This window comes from Mastigoproctus giganteus, chromosome 2 (assembly GCF_048544385.1).
Source record: "Mastigoproctus giganteus isolate SK-2022 chromosome 2, ASM4854438v1, whole genome shotgun sequence".
Taxonomy (NCBI): domain Eukaryota; kingdom Metazoa; phylum Arthropoda; class Arachnida; order Uropygi; family Thelyphonidae; genus Mastigoproctus; species Mastigoproctus giganteus.
In genome coordinates, this window is record NC_143576.1 from 86,060,498 (window position 1) to 86,086,228 (window position 25,731).

The 25,731-nt window shown below is 38.0% G+C and overlaps 1 protein-coding gene across 2 annotated transcripts in view; it reads left to right on the forward strand.

Annotated features, from left to right (window-relative positions):
- Positions 1–25,731, forward strand: part of Galt (Galactose-1-phosphate uridylyltransferase) — a 154,711-nt gene that overhangs the window by 23,326 nt on the left and 105,654 nt on the right. For both annotated transcript variants that reach the window (XM_090389326.1, XM_090389327.1), the window contains exons 4-5: positions 12,269–12,447; positions 14,669–14,725. In XM_090389326.1, coding sequence (XP_090245452.1) covers positions 12,269–12,447; positions 14,669–14,725 — 236 coding nt within the window. The remainder of the gene's footprint in view (positions 1–12,268; positions 12,448–14,668; positions 14,726–25,731) is intronic.

Genomic DNA, 25,731 nt, shown 5'->3' on the forward strand with positions numbered 1-25,731 from the left:
AATGCCTCCCTGTGGCACTCCCTGCAAAATGGAGTAATGGACAATAAAATCATCATGAGAGATTATGGGGTGTCTTTTCTTCAGAATGTTACATAAAATCTTCAGGAGATTGCCTTGTCTTTTGAAGTAGTAAGATAGAATTTGTTCCAGAGCTGTTATTGAGATATTGCTAAAAGCTGCAGATATATCAAGGAAGATAATATCAAGCTGTTCCTTATTGCTGAGATAACTGTCTGAATCAACTGTCACACATCTTCAAGGAGATGTGTGACAGTTGATCTTCCAGATAAAATGAGGTGCAGGTGCAGAGGATGATGCCCAAAGCAGCGTTGAATGAGGGCCGAGAGAAGGGTCTTCAAGAGGGTGCAACTTATGACTATAGGTCTGTAGTCTTTGGCATTTTTTTGGTTTCTTTATTTTGGGAATGGGACTGACTATGTAGCTGTTCTGTATATAGGGGAGAGTACCTTTTTGAAGGATTTCATTGAAGATGTGATGCAACACCTCACGGAGCAATATGGTCTTAGTTGCTAATGCTCCTAAAAACCAAATAACAAACAAACAGCAACACCTCAATAATGTAAGGGCTGCTGATTTTTACCATAAAAAGTGGGAAGTTATCAGGACCAACAGTTGCCTTATTAGGAAGTTCATTTATGGCTTTCATGAGGTTTTCTTTGGTAATTGTGATGATTGTTAGGATGTCTTTCTTAGTAAGTTTGAGATGGGTTCTTCTTTTTCTGCAATTCGGTGAAGGAGGTCAGTTATTCTCTTCCTAATTTCTTCGGTTGCTAATTGGTTGGGTGAGGGAGGTTGTTCAAATGTCTTCCTGGACTTTACTAAAGACCTCGGCAGTCATGAGGCTCTTTTTTCTCTTATCACCAATTATCCTTTTTCCATGTTTGAGCTTTGAAAATACAGCTGTGTAATGTGCTTGTCTTTTCAGCTTTATGAATTGAGCACTCTCTTTTTTGTATTGAATGTGGTCATTAGGTTGGCCCGTCTTCAGCCACTTCCTGTAAAGTCTTTGCTTTTTACAAAAGGCATATTTTATCTGTGGATTAAATCAGTTTTTGGATTTCTCAGTTATCCTTATAACCCTTGATGCTCCATCATAGGCAATTTTTGAGCTTTAGGGCCAGTAGCTGGAGAGCTTCCTCTGCCGGCTTCGTGTTTAATTCTTGCCGTTTGTATTCTCAAAGTTCTTTGAGGATGATGTTTGGTTTGATATATTTTGCAGAAAAGATCATTCCCAGCATGTCGTTAAAATTTCTGCCATCCCTCTGATTGGCTCCAGCAACGTTGAGTGTGGTCTCTACAGTTATAGAATTGTGGTCTGACTTAAAAGCGAAACAAATTGTCTGCAAATATAATCCTAAATGTATTGTAATAGACAACATCCAACCGTTGATTCCCTCTAGTTGATCTTCCTAGCTGGAGTAACTAGCTGTTTCAGATTAAGTTGTGAAAGAAAAGAGTCAAGATTTCTTTTTGCATCAGTATGTTTTGGAATTGGCATGTTGAAGTCTCCTAACACCATCGTATCTACGGCTGGATTGAGATTAATGTCAATCAATGCAAAGAGCTCGTTTCTCAAATCCCTAGTGTGCTCAGAATGTTTAGTTCTGTTATTGCATAACCACATTTCAACAAGGCAATTGTAATCAAAGTCAGCGATCATCATGCAGGTTTGTAGTGTGGGAAGCTTGTTGGAAATGCTTCGAATGTTCTGGAAAAAACACTGCACACTGCCAATGCCCTGCCTCAGAGAGAGGGGGAGGATTTGGTTGCTACTGTGATGTTTCAGATGGGCTATTTGATCTTGATTTTATCATCCATCTATCTCTGTATGGTTTAACCACTGATCCTGCCAGCCAGTCCTGAAAATTCAGTAGCAACGAGGACTGTCTCATTGGGCACATGACAACAAATGAGGCGTAAGCACGACGCCTCATTTTTTAATTGTTTAAATTCAGCTGTTAATCCAAACTCAGCTTTACAAGTTTTTGATTATTGGGCTGTGTTGCAGGGTCTAATCTGGAGATAAAAGATCTTTTCTCATGTAGGAATGGCTGTAATATTATATTTGGCCATTTCAGCCTATTCAAATCTCGATCGGGTGTGCCATGAACGTCAGTACCGGGACCCTTGCAATTAGAAAAGCAAGGTGCTGTACGATGCCAGACATCATTACTAGTAGTGTGGATCCCATTCAAGGTGTTGCCACTTGTTTCTGGCACAGGTCGAATGCGAAATACTATTAGAACTGGGATCCTGTAGTCTGTGGAGTATTTCCGCTATCTTGTTTTTCTCTCTAGTTTTTGCTGATGATTTGCTCAACAGTGATTGAAATAAAAGCAGGTTGAGGAGATATGATGACAGGACATGAAGAATCTCTGGACACGAGAGAGACGGAGCCTCAAAGGCAGCAGAGCTCTGACAGTTGTCCACATCTTTCTGTGTAATCAGAGAGGCACTTGCCAAACTGCTGGATTGACAACTGGCTTTGTTATTAGTGGTGGGAGTGTAATTGACCTCATGATGCAGAGAGAAATTGACTGCTTTGCTAATCTTCACACCTGGTTGATCAGAGGATGACTGAGGGGAAGAAGGTGGGCCTGTAGTCCTTATTCTTCTTGCAGGTGAGATTTTGCAGGCTATCCATCTTCTCCACCAGTCACTTTATACTGAGTAGGATTTTGAGATTTTGCTCTTTAAGCAGATTGTTTGCTTCTTGCAGGGCATATATGAATTTATAGATGGAAGTAGTTGGTCAGAGAATTTTTCAGGGATCTCAGCACTAATCTGCTGTAAGATGGGTTCTGTGGACTCACTGAGCATCTTTGTAAGCTTATTTTTAGTAACTATAACTACATGTGATATTTCAGCATGCTGCCTTATGGGCGATGCAAGGCAGCATCCTGCACTTTTCAGGCAGGCATCACAACCAAAGATGTCTTGAATTGAGTCTTCCAGTATGAAGGAGTGGTTTTGGTCTGCATCTTTGCAAAAAGAAAGGGTTGGGGTTTCCGTTACTTCAGATAAAATTTGCTCTAATCTAAAATTTGTTAGTAAATTTAAATTTTTTCCAGGTGCATTGTAAACTTTGATGTTTTTGCACCATAAAAAACAAAATAAAAAAAAAAAAAAAAAACCAAACCAACCTGTTCCAACAATCAACTACATGCTGGCTGAAGGCAGACTTCTGCACATTTATCCTGCAACCAACCTTTCTCAACTTGAATTTATGTCCCCTCGTGTGTGTGTGTGTAGTCTCAGCAAGTGGAAGAATACCATTAATATCCATCTTATTCAATCCAGTCAAGCCTTTAAACCCCTCAGTCAGATCTCCCCACAGGTGCCTAGTCTTGAGATGGTGCCGTTTGCAGAACTGAAGCCTTTCTAGATAATAGCACCCTTTTGCAGATGATACGAAGGTTGACAGGGTTGTTAAGGACACTAATGACAGTACGCTGCTGCAACAGGATATAGAAAAGTTGAACAGATGGGCTGAGAGGTGGCAAATGAAGTTTAACATCGACAAATGTAAAGTACTGCATATGGGAAACAGCAACCCCAGAGCAACTTATCAACTCTGTGGTACTACACCGACAGTGGTAGATAATGAAAAGGACCTGGGGTAATTGTGCAGGCAGATATGAAGTTTTCTGAGCAGTGCAGACAGTCTGCAAGAGTAGCTCATGGTGTCTTGTCAATGATGTACAGGAATTTTTCTAGCAGGGATAAAGAGGTGATTATCCCCTTATATAAGGCAATGGTCAGGCCACACCTTGAGTACTGTATACAGGTCTGGAGGTCTCATTTTAAGAAGGATGTAGAGCTGTTGGAACGAGTACAGAGAAGGGCAACAAGATAAGCAAATGGAAAAAAGGGTTGCTCTTACAAAGAAATTCTTAAGTTTTGCAGATTAGTGTCTGGAGACTAAGCACCAGCGAGGTGATCTCATTGAGGTATATAAAGCCTTGAATGGTTTGTGCATGCTCAATGCTGATGGAATTTTTCCTCTTGTTCAGAATAATCACCTGAGAGGGCATAAATTCAAATTGAGGAAAGACAGTTGTAGGATAGATGTGCGGAAGTTTGCCTTTAGCCAGCGGGTAGTTGATTGGTGGAACAGACTTCCATCCTTTGTTGTGGAAGTTGATAGCCTAAATAAATTTAAGGCTCAGCTGGACAGGTATTTCGAATGAAGGGAGGGGTGAAATGGGAGTGTTTTTTTTTTTTTTTTTTTGACTGATGCTGCATAAGCTTGCTTTCTTGCATCATATGCCTGTACTAATGGTTAAGTTTGATAAACCTCTGGCATTCTCCTCCTTGAATAACTCATGTGTGAATGTAGATGCAAAATACTCATTCAGTTTATAAGCTACTTGAGCAGGTTCTTCAATAATCGAACCATCTATGTTAAGTGGACCAATCTGATTCATCTCCTTCCCTCTAGAGTTTACATAAGTAAAGAACTCTGTTGTTTTTCTTTGCATCCTTTGCCAAAGATTTCTCGTAATCTGCCTTTGCCTGCCTAATCTGCTTTGTGACTTGATTACAGACCAGCCTATATTTGCCATAGGCTTCTGTGTCACCTGATAATTTATGTGCATCTCATGCATTTTTCTTCTCTGCTATGGGCGTCATTAATTTATCTGACATCCGTTTTGGCCTGAACCCTGAACAGTATTTCTTAGTTTTTATGAAATGTCTAGTAGCCTCCAAGATTAAGTCCCTGAAGGCTTCCCATTTAGAATTCACTGTTTTTAATATCATCAGTTGATCTCACTGCATAGAATTTAAAAACTGTTTGAGATCATTGTAGTCACCTTTACGAAAGAAAAAAGCCTTCCCTTTACCCTTGATGGTAGTTACATCTTTAAGTAAATCCCTCATCAGTACACCGTGATCACTGTCACCTAGTGGTTCCTTTATCTGCAAATTCTTAAAGCATGAATAATCACTGCTGGTAATCAGATCAAGAGTATTACTCCCTCTGGTTGCCCCTCAAACATGTTGCTTTAGAAAACAATTATCCAATAAATCCACAAATGTCTTGCTAGCATGCAAGTGACCAACCTACAAGTTCCAGTTAATATCTGGAAAGTTAAAATTCCCCATTACAAGACATTCTGATTTACTGGCTCACTCTATTTTTCTGCACAAATTTCGTTGTACTCATCAGAGTCATTAGGCCTATTACACACTCCTACTCTCATTTTCACTTTCCCAGTGTTTTTGTCACACCAAACAGACTCAACATTGCATTGTCCATCTATGTCAACTGGATGCTCTTCCTTAGATTTTGTGTTTCTTAACTAACAGCATAACCTCTCTTCCCTTCCTACCCTGTCTATCCTTTCTGTACACATTGTACTCCCCAAATTCCAATTCTGTACTGCTTATATCTGTGTGACACCATTTCTCTGATATCCCAACAGTGTCTGCCTTTGATGCCTTGATCAGCACTTCAAATTCATCAAATTTATGTACTATACTTCTAGTATTCGTGTACATGCAAGTATACATGCATCTGTTCTTACTCTTAGTTACCCTAAAACAGCCCATGTATTTACTTGTTCCATGATGACTCCCAGCAGCTCTTGAAATCCCCAGCAACTTGCTGCTCATTACAATTGAAGCAGTGCTTGAATCACTTTCGCCTGTGTCTTCAGCTACTGTTAATCTTTTAGTCTCTGAATCCCCCAAGCTAGCAGTTTTCTGACCCACCTAACACTGCCTCGATAGCATCAGCAAATATTCTTGCATCCTTTCTATTTAAGTGTATCCTATGTCTGTAGAAGCAGTCTCTCCTGTTAGGAAGCATAGACCACGCTGAAAAAAATTCTACCCCGTGAGCCTTGCACAATCTCTCCAGGGCTGAATTGATTGACAAGGCTCTCATCTTATACTCCCTCCTATCGTGTCTGGGCAGAATTGCAGACACTTTCAAATTTAACCCTAACTTGCGCTTTTTTTTTCTACAACATCATCAACTTTTGCCCCTGGTAGACACCCTGGGCCTCTTCTATCTATCCTTCTTGCATAATATATTCCCCGTCTCCCTGACAATAGAATCACCAACAATAACTACTTCCTGTGGAACCGGTGTGTTCTGCCTTGGAGATTGCCGCTGTGTTGCCTGATGCACAGGAGTGAGCTCTGCCTTTAGTTGGGCAGCTCAGAGCTTGATGGGTCTCCTCATATTATTTTATATGAGAGCGTATACCCTACACCTCAAACTTTCATAGACACCCATCAGAACGCTGAGTTTGCACCTAATTTCTTCACAGTCTCTGCACCTAGCACACATAAAGACATCCTCCTTGGTTAGATTGTGGTTTCTTCTATACAGGTCTTCAAACATTTCACATTTCGCACATTTTTTTAGACTGTGATGCACTGGAGACTCGCCCCCCTTTGGTTCTCCCGTGAGCCACAGTACTACCGCTACTTTGTACTCGCTGCTTTGCCGGTCTAGTCTGGGTCATGATTCGGTTTAAGTATAATTTAATTAACAATGAAATTTAATAAGATTAATAAATTTTACTGATTAATTGATATTACTGTACTATACTAAGCTAACAGATTTATAATACAGTGCTTAGCGTTTTGCTATCTAGTTTTACACTATCTAGTTCGGGATATACATTGTATCGTATAAAGAAATCACCTGGTATAAAGAAAATCTATGGACACTAAGTATTAACTTTCAAAATCGCTATTTAAATTCAAAATAAACCAAGGAACTTGACTAGAACTATAAGCTACTTATAGAAAATAATTTAATATAACAATTAATTCAATAAATAGCTAAATATAATTAAAAACTTAACATTTGCCAGAGCTGCAAAATCTTGTCCAATACGTGGATACACTTACCCATAGAGTAATAAGATATCTTATTGCTCTGTGCCCTTACCGATACTAAGTAATAACCTACAAAATCTCTATCTAAGTTCAAAATAAACTAAGTATCATAACTAGGAATATAAAGCTACCTCTAGAAAATAAATTAATATGCCAATTTAAGTCAATAAAATGGCAAAAATTTAAGAAAAACTTCTCTATTTGCTGGAGCTGTAAAAACTTCACCCGCACGGAGCTACTCTCGTTCTCGATGCATTTATGCACATTTGCCCGATGCAGTTGCACATTTATGCACAACAGTATCAAAAATTTTCCTGAAATTCAAGTTTATGATGTCAAAATTATTTTTTGCATCCAGTTCCTTGATCACTGAATCATAGTATTGTGTCAGATTGGTTAGACAAGGCCGCCTCTTAACATATCTACACTGTAATTTCAGTATAATTACATGCCTGTCCAGGTGGTTCTGCATTAGTTTTTTTAAGCAATCATTCCATTATTTTCCCTGAAACAGATGTTAAGCTAACAGATGTGTAATTACTCACATCACTTTTTGATCTCCCTTTATGGATTGAGGATATATTGGGGATATATTCATATATCTCCAGGCGACTGGGACCTCCCCTGAATCCAAGGATTCTCTGATAATTATGGCTATGGGTTTGCATACCTCCTTTGCTGCCTCCCTTAACATAATTGGATAAATTCTATCCACCCTAGGTGCCTTTTTTATGTCCATCTTCAACAATCTCTCCACTTTCCTTTCAGTTATCACAAAGTCATTTAGCTCCTCGATAGAGTTTGATAAACTTCTGGCATCCTTTTCCCTGAAGAATTCCTCATGTGTGAATGTAGATGCAAAATACCTATTCATTGTGTCCAAACCTGAGCAGGGTCATTAACAGTTAACCCATAGGCATCAAATGGCCCAATGTGATTCAACCCTTTCTTTCTAATGTTAATATAAGCATAGAAGTCTTTGCTGTTTTTCCTTGCATTTTTTGGCAGAGACGTCTCATAATATGTCTTAGCTTGCCTAATCTCCTATGTGACTTGATTACAGAGTAATTTATATCTGTCATAGGTTTCTCTATCACCTGATAATTTATATGCATCCCATGCACTTTTCTTCTCTGCCACATGTCTCAGTTGTTCATCTGATATCCATTTAAGTCTAAGCTTTGAATGGTATTTCTTTGTTGGTATGAATAGCCTAGTAAGCTCTTTGATTACTTCCCTGAATTCTTCCCATTTAGAATTTGCTGTCAGTAACATCATCAGTTGGTCCCACTGCGCAGAATTTAAAAACTGTCTGAGACCACTGTAGTCACCCTTACGAAAGCAAAAGCCTGTTCCTTTACCCTTGACAGTAGTTATATTTTAAATTAAATAACACATTAGTACACTGTGATTGCTGCCACTCAGTGAGTCTTTTAGCTGACAATTTCTAATGCATGATGAATAACTGCTGATAACCAGATCAATAGTATTACTTCCTCTTTTTGCCCCTCTAGCATGCTGCTAATCTACAAAAGTATTGTTAGTGTGTGAGTGACCAAACCTAGTAAATAATATAATAAAGGGTAACAAATCCCTCCCATTGAATGGGAAGGATTTGTTATCCATTTTAAGAACTTTTCTGGATATGAGCAAATTTCAAGCTGAAAGAAAAATACCAGTGGAATAAGAAAGTGTAAAAAGTGGCACAAAACAGGAGCAAACTCGAGAGCACAGATTTTGAGATGGTAGTTATTAATACCATCAGGACCTGGAAGTTTCTTGGTATCAATATTGTTCAAAATTCTCCTGACATTCTTTTGACAGAAGACCATATGGGACATTAAGTGGAGTGTACTGGGAGTGGAAGGAGGTGGATTACCATGATCATCAATTCAAACATTTGAAGAAAAGTAGAATGCTAGAAAGGCTTTATCTTTAGTTTGAGGGGCAATAGAACCATTAGGTTTAACAGAGGTGGGAGTACAGATTGGCAAAAGTTGCAGATAACTTCGCAAGAGACCAGAATGCTCAACTATCAATTTGATAAGAAGCAAGATTTCTACTCTTAGCCTGTTCAAAACCTAGTTTGGACTGATTAATACTTGCCTTAAAATTGTGAGCTTTGGTGTAGGCAAAAAATGAACCTGTAGTCTGGATGCAAGTCATTTGTAGTATGCCACATTCTTATCTTGAACAGTCTTAGCACATTTATTGGAAAACCAAGGTTTAGATAAAGTAAGAGATTTTAAGGTGGAGTGTTGAATAAAGGATTTCATCCCTACAAAAATAACTTCACTGCCATCATCTGAGCAAAGATTGACATCAAAAGATTTAAAACAGTAATCAAAAATTCACCAAGTAAAAGAAGAATAGGAATACTGCAGATGATTCCATTTTGCATAATTGTAATGCCAAACAACACAAGACTTAGATAAAAGCTCCATTAGAGAAGAGCTCATCACAAAGTTGTGAACTGAGGTGCCTAGAGGACCATTCACCTCAACCATATATTTGGAAGGGTTGTTCATGAGAAAAATATCGAGTGTTGGATGTATGTTTAGAATTGTCTGGTATTCTGGTAGGTAAATGGACAATCTTTGTGAGAATATTAGCGATTGCAAAAGCCTCAGCATCTTGACCAGCTAGGTTTGTGTGATTAGAAAACTGAAGCCAGCTGGAGTTGTGAACATTAAAATTGCCAAGGAAAATTACCCCACTATTAGGAAAGTTGGACTGGAGAAAGTTCAGTTTGCAAGAAAGGAAGTCAGAAAGTTCCAAGTGATTAGTGGAATTGGGAAATTGATAGAGGCAACAGATGAATTTGACACAGTGAGGTAGAGAGATTTTACATCAGAGAAGGTCACAAAGAGGTGATTCTAAATTGCTAAGTCTCTGGCAGTGAATATCAGAGTGAATATATGCACAAGCACTGCCTCTGAAGTGAAAGGAATCATACAGCAAATAATTAGGAAAACTGAGATGAGCAGTGGTTAAATCAATTGATAATTGGGATTCTGTCAGAAACATAAATGGGGCTTGGCTGACTGGAAGTGGAAATGAGATTATTGAGATTGAAACTGAGATCATATGTTTGTGAAATGAATGAGGAAGTGTTTTGGCTGTTTAGATCTTTTTTTGTAGGTAAATTTATTCTGTTTGACTATTCATGACATATTTATTAGTAAAGTAAAGGTAGGAACGGATGAACTTTTTGACAATGAAAATGAACTTTTCATTGTCAAAAATGACAATGAACTTTTTTGAATATTGCATACACGCACCATTTGGATATGGCATACCAGAAGTTTATCAACCTCTAATGGTGAGCTAAATGATATGATAACCGAAAGGAAATTGGCAGAGAATTGTTGAAGCTGAACATCCCAAAGTAGATAAGCAAAACCTTAGTCATAATTATGAGAGCATACTTGGATTCAGTGGAGGTCCCTATGGATTGGAGATGTGTGAATGTATTCTCAATTCATAAAGGGGATCAAAAGGTGAATGGGTAATTACAGACCTATTACGTTAATGTCTGTTCCAGGAAATATAATGATGTTGCTAGTTAAAGAAGTAATACAGAACCTTCTGAACAAATATAATTATACTGCAGTCACAGCATGGATTTGTTAAGCAGTGGTCTTGTCTAACCAATCTGATAAGTTACTATGATGCAGTGACCATGGAATTGGATGCAAAAAATAATTTTGATATTTGGAAATACTTGGATTTCAGGAAGGCTTTTGATACTGTTGCTCATAAAAGAATGTTGTATAAACTGTTGCAATGTGGTATTAAGGGCAAGCAGTAACCTTTATCCATAGCAGTAAGTTGCTCATTTTTTAAGGGCTAGATACTGCTATGGATAAAGGAATGGTTAAGTGGAAGATTGAAGAGAGTGGTTATGGGCACTGTTCTTTGTGGACTAATGTTATTAGCAGAGTCTCCCAAAGGTTCAGTGCTGGGCCCATTGTTGTTTTCAATATTTATTAATGATATTGAAAGCAGTTACTTTTCAACTGTTTGGTACTACAATCAGGGTAGTGGAGAATGAAAAAAACCTGGGGGTAATTGTGCAATCAGATTTAAAGTTCTTTGTTCAGTGCAAACATGCTGCCAGGACAGCTCATGGGGTTTTATCAAAGATATACAGAAACTTTGCTTGCAGAGATAAGGAAGTGATTATCCCTTTGTATAAAGCAGTGGTTAGGCTGCATCTTGAGTACTGTATACAGGTATGGAGGCCTCACTTTAGGAAGGATGTAGATCTGCTAGAACGGATGCATAGAAAGGCAAACAGACTGCTGAAGGGAACAAAAGGGTGCCCTTACCTAGAAATGCTTCATTTTTGCAAACTGGAATGTGTGGAGACTAGGCACCTACATGGTGATCTGATTGAGGTGTTTAAAGGCTTGAATGGATTGAGTAAGCTGGATGTTAATGGCATACTTCCAATTGTTGAGAGCGCGCATGCATGCACACACACACACACGCACGCACGCACACAGAGGGGGGGGGGAATAAATTTAAGTTGAGGATGGGTGGCTGCAGGATAAATGTGTGAAAGTTTGCCTTCAGCCAATGGATAGTTATTGTTGGAACAGGCTTCCATCTGTTGTTGTGGAAGTGTTTGAAAGAATTCAAGGAAGAATGAGACAAATTTCTTGGAGGGTATGGATGGGTAAAGTATGTATATATATATATATTTTTTTTTTGGGTAGGAGCTATTTAAGCTTTCTTTCTTGCATCATTTGCCACTGCCATTACATAGCAAGAATATACCCAGCTTCATGGTATAACATGTCCTTGACATTGCTCCCATCCTGCATACACACTGACTCCTCCAGTCACTATCTGTTAGAGTAGAGGTGGCAAGATTATGTTTTTGCTGATCTGTATGTCTCCTACCGAGTTACCAATAGGTTGTCTGGTGGACTGTCTAGTGGCCAGCATGCAAACAGTTTTACAGCTGTTCTCTTGAAATGCAAGGAAGATTGCATCTTGCTATGATGCCCATCATAACCTCAAACGATATCTTGAGACTGAATATTAGTTTCACCACTTCAAGCTCCAGTAGTGGAGGTATTGCACTGGTTGATGAGAGGCATCTGCTATGTTGCATTGTCTGGTAAACAACTTGATCTCTGCTTACATTAGTTCACATCTAAGTGGTCACCTCCAATTAGATGTGAACTAATGTGAACTAGGCGCAATATTTCAGAACTTGCATAAATAATTAAAGAGTTAATTATTTTCTTATTTTTAATTTTTTGGGAGAAATTCCTTATTTCTTATGTTTCCTTATGCCTTATTTTTAGTTTAACTATAATGCATATCTTTATTTTAACTGACACTGTGTATATCAATGTAACTAATTATTATTTTCATTGAGATTCTTTTAGCCATCCACTCTTTCAGACAAAAGCTGCTAGAGGTATTTGTAGGGTCATGTGTTTCCATCCTAGATCAGATATTACACTTCCTCTAATGTCAGTTGAAGATATATGCAAAGTTGTGCAACAATGGATTGAGCAGAGTTTGGAACTAGGAGCCAAATATGATTGGGTACAGGTGAGTTTCTTTAGCATCTGATTACTAATTTTGTTATTAGTAGCATTAATGTTTAAATATAACAAGCATCAGTTATTATTAAAATTGTTAATTAAGAGAGAGGTGTATTTAAAATAGTCCCTGTTAATACTGGATTAGAGGTATAGCTGTGTAAACAGTAAAAATATTTGCTAAAATCAATTTATGCAAATCTCATGAAGTTTCTATTTTTGTATGACGTTATCCCTTTGTGTTGGGGATAATTAGGAGTGTTGTCAATGACCAATAGTTGATTTTGATGGATATTTTCTTGGATTGTGGATGAGTATAGGCTAATTGGAAATTCCTCTCATTGTTTTCTCTTTTAAGTTTTTGCATAGTAACTTAAAGAAAAACATTTATTATAGCACATACGAGGCGTGGCTATTAAATAATGAGACTATTGGAATAAAATAAATATAATGAAATATTTTGTACTTTACAAGTTATGGTGCCTTGAGCAATTATTTTGAAGATTTTTGATACAGTATTGTCCATTGTCAGAATTTCAATGTATTATGTTTGATTGACAGTCAGATTTGGTGGGACATATTCAGCCATAATAATTCCTAAGAAAACAAGGAGCATGGTTTTCATTTTTGATTTTGATATGCTTACTTTTTTTGGTCTGGGGGATTGTTTTGTCTTCTATTGCATTGACTATGTTTTAGTTTCTGGTTCATACTGGAACAGCCAGTTTTCATCGCAAGTAATTATAGTACTCAGAAAGTCTGGATCTTCTTAAATTTTTTTCAAAACATCATCAAAAACTTGTCTTTTCATTCTTTGATCTTCATTCAAAATTTTTGGCATCATCTTGGCACACTTTTCTCATGCCTAAATTTTCAGTTAAAATTTGTCTGTCTGTCCAGTTTTAATGCAACTGTTCTAATGCTTAAACAACAACCAATTCTAGTCAGGTGCCTCCGTAGCCAGGTGGGCAGGAGCGGAAGTGCATAACACACGCTTCTTGATTAGACTGGAGGTCGAGCCCGTGACCACCAAATACAGAGGATATGGAAAGGTCAGGGAATGACCACCGCATATCCTCGTAGCAATATGGCCTTAGTTGCTAATGCTCCTAAAAACCAAACAACAACAAACAACAACAGTTCTAATTAGTACTTTTACCTGGTGGCACATTTTCATCAGTTTTCATAGATACCAGATGGCCTGGTTGTTCATCATCTTCCACATTCTCTTTTCCTTTTAAAAATCTTTTATGCCATTCATACACACAAGCTCTTGACATAGTATCTTCACCATAAACTTGATGTACCAACTCATAACTTTCAGTTGGTGTTTTCTTTAGTTTTGTTAAAAATTTGAAGTTGATTTGTTGTTCAATTCTTTTGTCTGCTATTTTTCTGAATAAAATGCAAAAACACAAAATAATGAAAACCTGTTTCACTACAAAGCAAATGAGTGTTTTGGAATATGACTTGTAGACAACTAAGGAAAGGTTCAAGGTCAACTGCTATGCCACTGTTTCACCGGTGGCCTTGATGTCTAGTGGCTGTGCATGCAGTCTCATTATTTAATAGCCACATTTTGTATAATATTTTTGTAGGACACTTTGTGAAAATGACAAATGTAATTTCAAAATTATGTAAGGAAGGTAAGACACACACTAGATGTCGAAATCCATTTTCAACCTGTAAATATATAATCAGAAACATTATGTAAATGTTCCCTCCACCCTCAAGTATGCTTCCAGGAAGGTAAAATTATACCAAACTCAATGTTAGGAGTTTGGTATAATTGGAAATTATACCAAATGGAAAAATTTGGTATGGAATTTCCTTGAATGGAAAAATTATCAAAACAAAAAAAATATAGCAATATTTTCATTAAATCCTTCTAGCAAATGTGGATTATTTTCAAAAACATATTCTTTAGTTAATCCAATAGAAAATAATATCTCAGTTCAGTAGATTGTAGGCATCCCAAATCTTTTAAGATAGCATCAGCTCCATGCACCAAGGCAATCTGAACATTGTAACCACAAGATGCATGGTATTGCACTATTTTGTTGAAAATAACCTTCCTGACTATCATCCATTGATTGAAAAAAGCTTGAGAAATATGTGTAACTTTTCAGTAATAATAATAGAAATGAAAATTTACAAAAAGTGAAGTGTCTTGCATTAACCATTACCTAAAAAAAATTGAATTTAAATTTTGACTTTTATTTTTCTTTTAGATATTTGAGAATAAGGGAGAAATCATGGGGTGTTCAAATCTTCATCCACATTGTCAGGTTAGTTTCTTTTGCAGTGGGGAAAAAAAAAAATTAAACTTCAACAAGAGCCAGTGCTAATCTGAATGGTATCCCAGACAGGAAGCTTCCTTAAATAGCATCAGTGCCAAGAGGAGATTCACCAGCATGTCATGAAATAGAAAATTTCATTATATTCCAAGTACTGAAATGATTCTATTTCAGTACTTACCTTGATGCCCTGTCTGGTTTACTTTTCCTTAACACTGGCCTAAATTAAACTTTTTAATACGATTTTTATCCATGATGAATATATAGAGGAGTATTACGAGGGATGGTCAAAGAGTATTTACCCTCACCTACAAATATCTGAGTTAGCGATTTGAAACTTGGCTGGCAATTTCATCCTTCTTTTTGTAGCTACCTTCTAGAGCTGTACAATTTTCCCTTCTCTGGATAAGCTCTTTGAGGTCTTTTGTATAGAATTTGAACTGGAATGGAATTTCTCCTCACTTTGAGCAAATAACCAGGCTTCCAATTCATTAAATATCTCCTCATTGTTCTGAAATCTGCAGCCCCTAATGGTTTCTTCATTTTAGGGAAGAGGAAGAAGTCTGGAGGTAAGAGATCAATAGATTAAGAGATCAATTATGTTGGTGCTGCAGATTTTCAAAGCCCCACTTGATTGAAAAGTCCACTGTGAGAGCAATTTTTTTTTTTTTTTTTTCATATATTGAGTAAAGTGGCTCCTAGCCAAAAAAATCTGGCAAATCCACCATACATATAGAAATGGTATAGCACAGTATACAAAACAATACAAATTTCACATTCACATTACAAATCAACTGCACTGTGTAATGGTAATCCCCTTAGCTACAACAACCTGGACAAGTAGGCTACAGCAGAAACCGATGAAGAGACACTGTCTACAGATGAGCACAATCATCACATCCTAGAGACTGTGGTGCACTATGGCTATAGCTGCCGATGTGCCTAATAAATCCCTAAACAAACAAACAATCCTAGAGACTGATCATCACAATGAGCTGGACAAGTAGGCTACAACAGAAATAAATGAAACAGATGAGCACAAGCATCACATCCTAGAGACTGATCATTGCCAGTAATCTCCAAAAGTTAAATAGTTCAATGAACAGCCATCTACCAGCAGTCAGAGAACTCAACAGAAGTTACCATATTAACCAGCAAAATCAAGCTGGAAGAAGGTGTTATTGCAGGATCAAATCCAAGAAAAACATCAACTAAGGCTTCCTGCCAATGCAGTTGGCAGGAGCAGAAGTGGACACCTACCCATTAAGGAGTACCAACATCCTGGCCACCTCTACAAAGAATTTTCTCTGTTCCTATATAAAAAATAGCATACTGTTCCATGTAAAGAAGAGAGTACAGTCCACTAATTCATCCATTATTCAATCTTAACTCTTCCAATTGCAAAAGTATATTCTTTCTCACAAAAACTGAATTTGCAAAATTTTGAAAGGCAATAAAATTTTCCCTTGTTTTAATAAGTACTGACTTAATCCCATTCACCAGACAAGTTACATTATTCAGTTGATAATGTAATGCAAATGCAAATCAGCATATTCCAAACAATTAAATACAACATGTTCTCATGTTTCCAGATCACCACATGTACAGTTGCATCTTGCTACAATTCCAAGACTATTCAGTTTAGGTGCCTCCGTAGCCAGGTGGGCAGGAGCAGCAGTGTGTTCTTGATTAGACCGGGGTTCGAGCCCATGAGCCACCAAATACGGAGGATGCGGAAAGGTCAGGGAATGACCACCGCATATTCTTGGAGCAATACGGCCTTAGTTGCTAATGCTCCTAAAAACCAAATAACAACATAACATATTCAGTTTAGCAAAAAATGGTCTGTGACCTGTTAGTAAGAATGTACAATGTAGATTTGGTACAAACCAGATCGGTTTAATATAATTCACACCATTAACATAAGGGAAAAGTTTGAATGTTATTCTACCTTTTTCCGAACAATTCCATCTGTTTTGCCATTTTTGTAAAAGGAGCTCCCAAATCCTCTTCTTTTCATTTCTGAAGTCATTTAAAGTGTTAATTTCGATGCCCAGCAACTCAGATTTTATACCTCTTCTCAAATAAAAGGATGGGCTTCTAAACACTAACTGCAAATCAAATGGCATTTTGCTAGCTAACCCTTGCAAAGCTTCTGTGGAAACCGTTCTGCAGGCCATAACCATTTTGAGACCCAGATTGATGCACCATACATAATAATCGGCAAGAAAATACAATCATAAATCAAATGGTGTGCTTTCCCCTTTATCCCTCATTCTACCTGCATTATTCTTGAGATCATTGCTATAAATTTCTTCGCCTTCTTTGATATATAGTTAATAAGCAAGATAAAGTTCAAGCCACTAGCAATACATATTCCCATTAGCAATAGCACCTTCTGTAAGGAAATACCATTCAACCTTATGAGCGGAGGTCTACTAAGAGCCAATTTACCCTTCAACATCATGATTTTAGTTTTGGATGTAGAGATTGTCAACCTGTGTAAATTACCATTTGCATAATTCTTTCAATATGCAATCAGACCTCATTTCAAGCTCCTTTCTGGAGTTTCCGTGAACAAGTATTACCATATCATCTGCATAAGCAATTGTGTGCGAGTGGTCAAATTATCTCTTGAGCCAATCTTCGAAAACTAAGTTCCACATTAAAAGACCAAAGACAGATCCCTGCAGATGGCCTTGAGTCACATGACGCATAATCGATCCAAAATTCGACTTAACTGTTACTGTGTGATCCCTAAAGTAATCTTTAATTATAGAGAAAATATTAAAAGAACATTTAGCTATGTGCAACATCATCAGTACACTGTCCCAAATAATAGAATCAAAGGCACCAGCAAAGTCTACAAAAATTCCCAAGGTATATTTATAATTTGATTCCCGAACATTGCGAACTAAATAGTGAAGCACATCCTCAGTACGTACATCAGGAGTGAAACCATATTGTTTGTTAGAAACACCAATATTACATCTTTGGTAGATAGCAATCAGCATGGCTAAAAGCTTCTCATAAACTTTACCAAGACCAGGAAGCAGTGCAATAGGTTTATATGAAGGAGGTGAACTGGTTGGAGATTTTAGGATAATTTTGAGCAGTGCATCCTTCCAGGGAGACAGAAATACACCATCTCTTTGACAGTTATTAAAAACTTGTAACAACTCGTTCGAATAAAGATTACAGAACTTTTTGATTACCTCTCCCTCCATAGGTCATTTGTTATTTTTAATGGCCTTAACAATGGTGAGAAGTTCATCTTGGGTAAAGGGTAATTCTTCAGTGTCATTACCATATGACTCATTCAAAGCATGCACATTAGTATTAGAAAAGGCACATGATGCAAGAAAGAAAGCTTATACTTTGTATAGCATCAGCCAAACAAAAAAAAAAAAAACCCCACAAATCTTCTAATTTCACCTATCCACTCACTCCAAATGTTTGTCTAGTTCTGCCTTGAATCTATTTAAGCTATCAACTTCTACAACAACACATGGAAGTTTGTCCAGCAATCAACCACATGCTGGCTAAGGGCAAACTTCTGCACATCTATCCTACAACTTTCCTCAATTTGAATTTATGCCCTCTCAGTCAATTATTCTGAGTAAGAGGAAGAGTGCCATCAGCACTGAGCATGCACAAACCATTCAAGGCTTTATACACCTCAGTCAGTTCACCTTGCAGGTGCTTAGTCTCCACAAACTGTAATTTTCAAAACTTAAGCCTTTCATCATAAGATCAACCCTTTGTTCCATTCACTAATCTTGTTGCCCTTCTCTGCACTTGCTTCAGCAGCTCTACATCCTTCCTAAAAAGAGGCCTCCAGACCTATATACAGTACTCAAGGTGTGGCCTGACCATTGTCTTACACAAGGGGATAATCACCTCCTTAACCCTTCTAGAAAAATTCCTATATATCATTGACAAGACACACCATGAGCTACTCTTGCAAACCGTCTGCACTGCTCAGATATATTATCATATCTGCCTTCACAATTACCCCCAGGTCCTTTTGATTCTCTACCACTGTCAGTGTAGTACCACACAGCTGATATGTTACTCTGGAGTTATTGCTTCCCATATAAAATACGTTACATTTGTCAACTTTAAACTTCAGTTGCCACTGAAGTGTAACATTCAGCCCATCTGCTCAACTTTTCTAGATCCTGTTGCAGCAGTGTACTGTCTTTGGTGTCATTAACAACCCTGCCCACCTTCATATCGTCTGCAAACTTGGACATTAAGCCTGATATACCATCATCAATATCACTAATAAATACAGAAAACAACAATGGACCAAAAACTGAACCCTGGAGGATTCCACTAATAACATTTTTCCACGAAGAGCAGTGTCCATTGATTACCACTCTCTGTCTTCTCACACTCAAATCCCTACCATAGCAGCTATTTGCCTCCAGTGCCACAATGCTCCAATTTGTACAGCAGTCTTCCATGTGCAACAGAATCAAAAGCTTTTCTAAGATCCAAATATATGATATCAAAGTTATTCCTTGCATCCAGTTCCTTTGTGACCACAGAGTATCCAATCAAATTGGTCAGACAAGACTTTCCCTTAACAAAACGGTGCCTCCATAGCCAGGTGGGCAGGAGCAGCAGTGCATAGTACATGCTTCTTGATTAGACCGGTGTTCGAGCCTGTGACCACCAAATATAGAGGATGCGGAAAGGTCAGGGAATGACCACCGCATATCCCCGGAGCAATATGGCCTTAGTTGCTAATGCTCCTAAAAACCAAATAACAAATAACAAAACCATTATGTGTCCTAGCTATAACTGAAGTCTTGTCTAGATAATCCTGCAGTGCTTCTTTAACCAGTGCCCCCATTCATTTCCCTGGAAAAGAAGTTAAACTGACAGGTCTGTAATTACTTTTGTCACCCTTTGATCCTCCTTTGTGAATTGGGGTCACATCTCCAGTCCATGGGTACTTCCCCTGAGTCCAAGGAAGCTCTCATAATTATGGCTAAGGATTTACTTACTTCCTTTGCTGCTTCCTTTAATATAACTGGATAGAGCTCATCCACCCCAGGTGCCTTTCTTATGTTTATCTTCAACAATTTCTCCTCCACTTTGCTCTCAGTTATTACAAAATCATCTAGCTCACTGCCAGATTTTAATTTACTGCTGGCATTCCCCTCCCTGAAGAACTCCTCATGTGTGAATGTAGATGCAAAATACTCATTTAGTTTGTTAGCTACCTGAGCAGGATCATCAACAATTGAACCATCGATATCAAGTAGACAAATCTGATTCAGTCCCTTCCTTCTAGAGTTTACATAAGTAAAGAACTCTTTGCTGTTTTTCTTTGCATCCTTTGCTAAAGATTTCTGGTAATTTGCCTTTGCCTGCCTAACCTCCTTTGTGACTTGGTTATAGACCTAAATGGATGTCAGATGAACTAATGAGACATGTGGCATAGAAGAAAAATGCATGGGATACATATAAATTAATGGGTGACACATGTCTCATTAGTTCATCTGACATCCATTTAGGCCTTAACCTTGAACAATATTTCTTAGTTGGTATGAAAAGCCTAGTAGCTTCCAAGATTAATTCTTTGAATGCTTCCCATTTTGAATTTGCTGTTAGTAACATCATCAGTTGGTCCCACTGCATAGAATTTAAATACCATCTCAGACCACTAGTCACCTTTACGAAAGCAAAAATCCTTCCCTTTACTCCTGATGAGCAAGTTCCACTTCAGCACACTATGATCACTACACCTAGTGGTTCCTTTATCTGCAGATTCTTAATGCATGAAGAATCACTACTGATAACCAGATCAAGGATATTACTCCCTCTAGTTGCCTTCCGAACATGCTGCTTTAGAAAACAATCATCCAATAAATCCACAAAAGCCTTGCTAGTGTGTGAGTGACCAATCCACAAATTCCAGTTAATATCTGGGAAAATAAAATCTCCCATTATAAGACTGTCTGTTTTACTGACCCACTCTATTTCCCTGTACAGTTTCTTCTTATACTCATTAGAATCATTAGGGCTATAACACACTCCTACTCTCAATTTTGATTTCCCAGTGCTTATGTCACACCAAACTGACTCGACACTGCACTGTCCAGCCATGTCGACTGGCTGTACTTCCTTGGATTTTATGTGTTTCTTAACCAATAGCATAACCCCTCTTTTCTTCCTATCCTGTCTATCCTTCCTGTACACATTGTACTCCCCAAATTCCATTTCTGCATTCCTTATATATGTGTGACACATCATCTCTGGTATCCCAACAATATCTCCCTTTAATGTTTTGACCGACACCTTAAATTCATCAAATTTATCTAACAAACTCCTAGCATTGGTGTACCTGCAAGTATTCATGTACCTGTTCCTATTCTTAGCTACCCTAACACAGCCCATGTATTTACTTGTACCACAATGACTCCTAGCAGTCTCTGAAATCCCCTGCATCTTGTTTTCCAGGCTGCTGCTCATTCCAATAGAAGCAGTGCAAGAATCAGTTTCACCTCTGCCAGTGGCTATTGTTAATCTATTAGTCCTGTATCCCCCCCCCAAGCTAGCAGTTCTCCGACCCACCTAACACTGCCTTGATAGCATGAGCAAATATTCTAGCACCCTTTCTATTTAAGTGTATCCCATCCCTGTAGAAGCAGTCTCTCCTGTTAACAAGCACAGACCAGGCTGAGAAAAATTCTACCGCTTGAGCCTTGCACAATCTCTCCAGGGACGAATTGATTGACAAGGCTCTCATCATGTTTGTTTGTTTGTTATTTGGTTTTTAGGATTTTAGGAGCATTAGCAACTAAGGCTATATTGCTCCGGGGATATGTGGTGGTCATTCCCTGACTTTTCCGCATCCTCTGTATTTTGGTGGTCATGGGTTCGAATCCGGTCTAATCAAGAAACGTGTGCTACGCACTGTTGCTCCTGCCCACCTGGCTATGGAGACACCACACTCTCATCATATACTGCCTCCTATTGTGTCTGGGCAGAATTGCAGACACTTTCAATTGAACCCTAATTCACTGCTTTTTTTCAACAGTGACCTGTACTTATTAAGTAATTCCACCGGTCTCGTACTCTTAATATCATTAGTGCCAAAGTGTACAACAGTATCATCTTTTGTGCCCTTAGAAGATGATATCTTCTCTACAATGTCATCAATCTTTGCTCCTGGCAGACATACCCTGGTCATGTTCCACCTATCCATTTTGCAAAATATGTTCCCCGTTTCCCTGACAATATAGTCACCAACAACTACTAGTTCCTGTGGGATCAGTGCATTATCCCTTGGGGGTTGCCACTGTGTTGTGGGATGTTCAAGTGCAAGCTCTGGCGTTGATGTGGGCAGCTTAGAGCTGGATGGGCCCCTCAATTTAGATCATTCAACGGCATCCACCCTGTCCTTCAAGCTCTCATATAGGCCCATAACAACACTGAGTTGTCGCCTGATTTCCTCACACTCCTTACATCGTACACACACACAAAGACATTCCCCTTGGCAATATCATGTCCTGTCCCTGATTGCTTCACAAATATCAAACAAGTAGTACATTTTAAAAGGTTGTGATTCAGAGAACAACCGCCCCCCTCAGTTCTCCCCTGAGCCACAACACTCCCATTAGCTTGAGCCTTTTGCTTTGCTGCTCTGGTCTGCATCATGATTTTGATTCAATTTCAATTCACAATTATAACCTTAACTTATATCTCAACTTATATGATGATGTTCTAGATTAACACATGGGTTATCAGCCATGTTATCATTACCTATAAGGTGATCTAAGATTGCACTCATGGAATCTTCCCAACTACACATCTCAGTGGTGCCCTTGCCAATAGAATATATAACATCAGCAGCTGCTCTGAATTTGCCAGTGCAAATTTTATAAACCAGTCCCCAAGGGTCAGTATTTCTGCTGTTTTCACCAACATTTTTCAGCAGTCATATTTCTGTTTAGCGATAGCATGGACATACTTGTTACAAAGACTTTGATAGTCTTTCTTTAATCAAATAACTTCCAAGGCACTTTCCCTACGTTTTCTCTTCTGAAATTGTTTCCTAGCCTTATTAACCTGTTTTTTCAATAGAGTAAGCTGAGCACCACTTAACTGGTCTATGTTTTATCTGTTTCCATTTCATAGCAGCTACACAGGCATCATAGATAACGTTTTGCAAAAACCCCACAGAGTTCTCACCTGTCATGTTAGATAACTCAGAGATCGCAACCATGAACCACTGAAGACTTTATCTAAGTTATCCCAGTTTGCATGCTTAACAGCAAAGCGGCATATTGATTCAAGCCAACACTGTTTACTCTATGTGTATTGATTTCATAAAATATCGCACAATGATCACTCAATACCCAGTCAGATTTGACTTTCCATTCAGAGACAAGTCTAGTGCCTCTTACAATTGAGTTTGTAAGAGGTACGTCTATGTTCGATTCACCATTTACTCTCCAAAAGGTGGACTCCTTCCCAGGTTTATTGTGAATCATAAGCTCCCGCACTGCTGTCATATCATCTAAAGCTTTCCCTCTATCGTCAGTAGTGCCACTGAATCAAAGTGAACTCTTGGCATTGCAATCAATTACAAACAATATAGGAAAATCTCCTAGCTTATCAAGAACACTATCCATATAAACTAAATATGGCCGAATGTCAGAGTTGTATTTAAAATATATTGACGCAAATAGATGCACCAACAGTAGACTGAATGTTAACGCAAACCGCATGACTGCTACATAAGGATTCAATTTTGGTTAATACTAAATCAGAATTAAAAACAATTATTGCAGCTCTCACTTCTGGAGAAGGAGTATACATGATCCTACAGGAAAGGGGATAACCAACTATCTTATCGTTCACATAATAAGGTTCTTGGATGCAAGCAACATCGATATTTTCTCGTTGACATACAATTTTTATTTCATCCGCAACAGGTTGAGAATGCTGTGCATTCAGCTGCATTATTTTCAGACCTTTAAACAAACTTATATTGTGAGTACTGATTTGAGTTACAGTAACTCGGACTATTGGCCATAGTTACGAGAGTCGCCTTGCGAGCAGAAGCATTGTCAGCTAGGAGGTGGACACCTTTTGGATGACTTCCCACATCTCTTCAATGTGATAGCCTCTCTTAGCTGTTCCAGTAGGTTTCTGTAATACTGCCCAGTGATGCTTGTGGCCTTTTGTGGGGGGTAATCTGTAATGCTTTCAGAGTCCCAGAAGACTGACAACATGACCTTGTTTGTAGACATTTGAACCTTTGCTTTTTTGGGGTTCATAAGATAAATGTTTCCATTGGTCACTCATTTGTTTTGTTTCTGGCTCACAGTGATGTACCCAGAATTCATCCATCATTAAAATTTTGTCAAAAAAATCATGAACATTCTCATTACAAGCTTCCAGAATTATGCAGAATCCTGTTTCCTGTGGATTTTTTGAGGAGATGTCCCTAACTTTGGAACCCATCTGACTATCACTTTATAAATGTGTAGAAACCCATCTGGCTACCACCTTATACATGTGTAGGAACCATATGTATAGAAACCATTAGCCACTGGTCTGTTTGCACCATAATACAAACAGACCAATGGCTAACGTTCACTTCATTTGGTATAAAATTTATAGTCACACATCTGTCTTCAGGGACTAGCTGTTCCACTTTAGACACAATGGTTGGGTCTGTAGCTGAGATGAGGCTTTTTTAATCTTGGCCATTGTGCACACTGCTGCACTCAACCTGAACTGTCTTCCCTAAATTTTCACAGTCCTATATCATAGGCCATCCTCCAAATATAGAACTTTCATTTCCTCATGAATTTGTTTTGTTTCTTTCCCTGCAAATGAAGAACTTTATAATGGACAGCCCTTAACTTTCTACAACATACTACCCCACCTTTTGCTGTATTCACAGCTCTAGTTCAGTAACTGATGGATCTAGAATAACAAATAAATATACATTAACTTGTGACACTTAATAGTATATATATACACACATAATATCAAATCTCTAACTCAAATATTTCTTGGTGAGGGTAAATACTTATTGTATACAATTTTGTATACAATTCCCCATGTATACACTGCCCTACCTATAATATAAATATCTATAAATAATCTTTTTTTCACAGGAAAATTAATCATATTTGTTGAAAACTTTAGCCTTTACAACAGTCTCTAGTTTCCATAGAAAATTTACAAAAAACAGTTTTTGTAAATGTCCTCTGATATTTGGTATATGTATACTTGCATGTACACCAATGGTAGAAGTACAGTAAGTAAATTTGATGAATTTAAAGTACTGGCTAGGTCATTGAAAGCAGTCATTGTAGGAATATTGGAGACAGTGTCATTCACATATAAAGGATGCAGAATTTGAATATGGGGAGTACAATGTGTACAGAAAGAATAAATGGGACAGGAAGGGGGGAGTTATGCATTAGTTAAGAATCATGTAAAATCTAACACAGTGTATCCAGTTGACCTGGGTGACCAGGGCAGTATTGAGTCAATTTGGTGTGACACAAACACCTGGAAAACAAAAATGAGAATAGGATTGTATTATACGCCTAATGACTGTGATGAATATAATGAACAGCTATACAGACAAATAGGGTGAGCCAATAAATCAAAATGTCTTATAATGGGAGCTTATAACTTTCTAGATATTGACTGGAACTTATGGATTGATCACTCACACTAGCAAGACTCTTATGGATTTATTGGATGACTGTTATCTACAGCAGCATGTTAGAGAGGCAAAAATAGAAAGCAAAACTCTCTATATGGATATAGGGATGATCTGATTGTCAGCAGTGAGTCTTCATGTGTTAGGATTCTGCAGATAAAAGAACCACTAGGTGGCAGTGATCACAGTGTATTTATGTCAGATTTACTTAAAGATAGAACTACCATCAAATGCATAGGGAAGGGCTTTTGCTTTTGTAAAGGTGACTCTAGCGGGCTCAGACAAACTGATG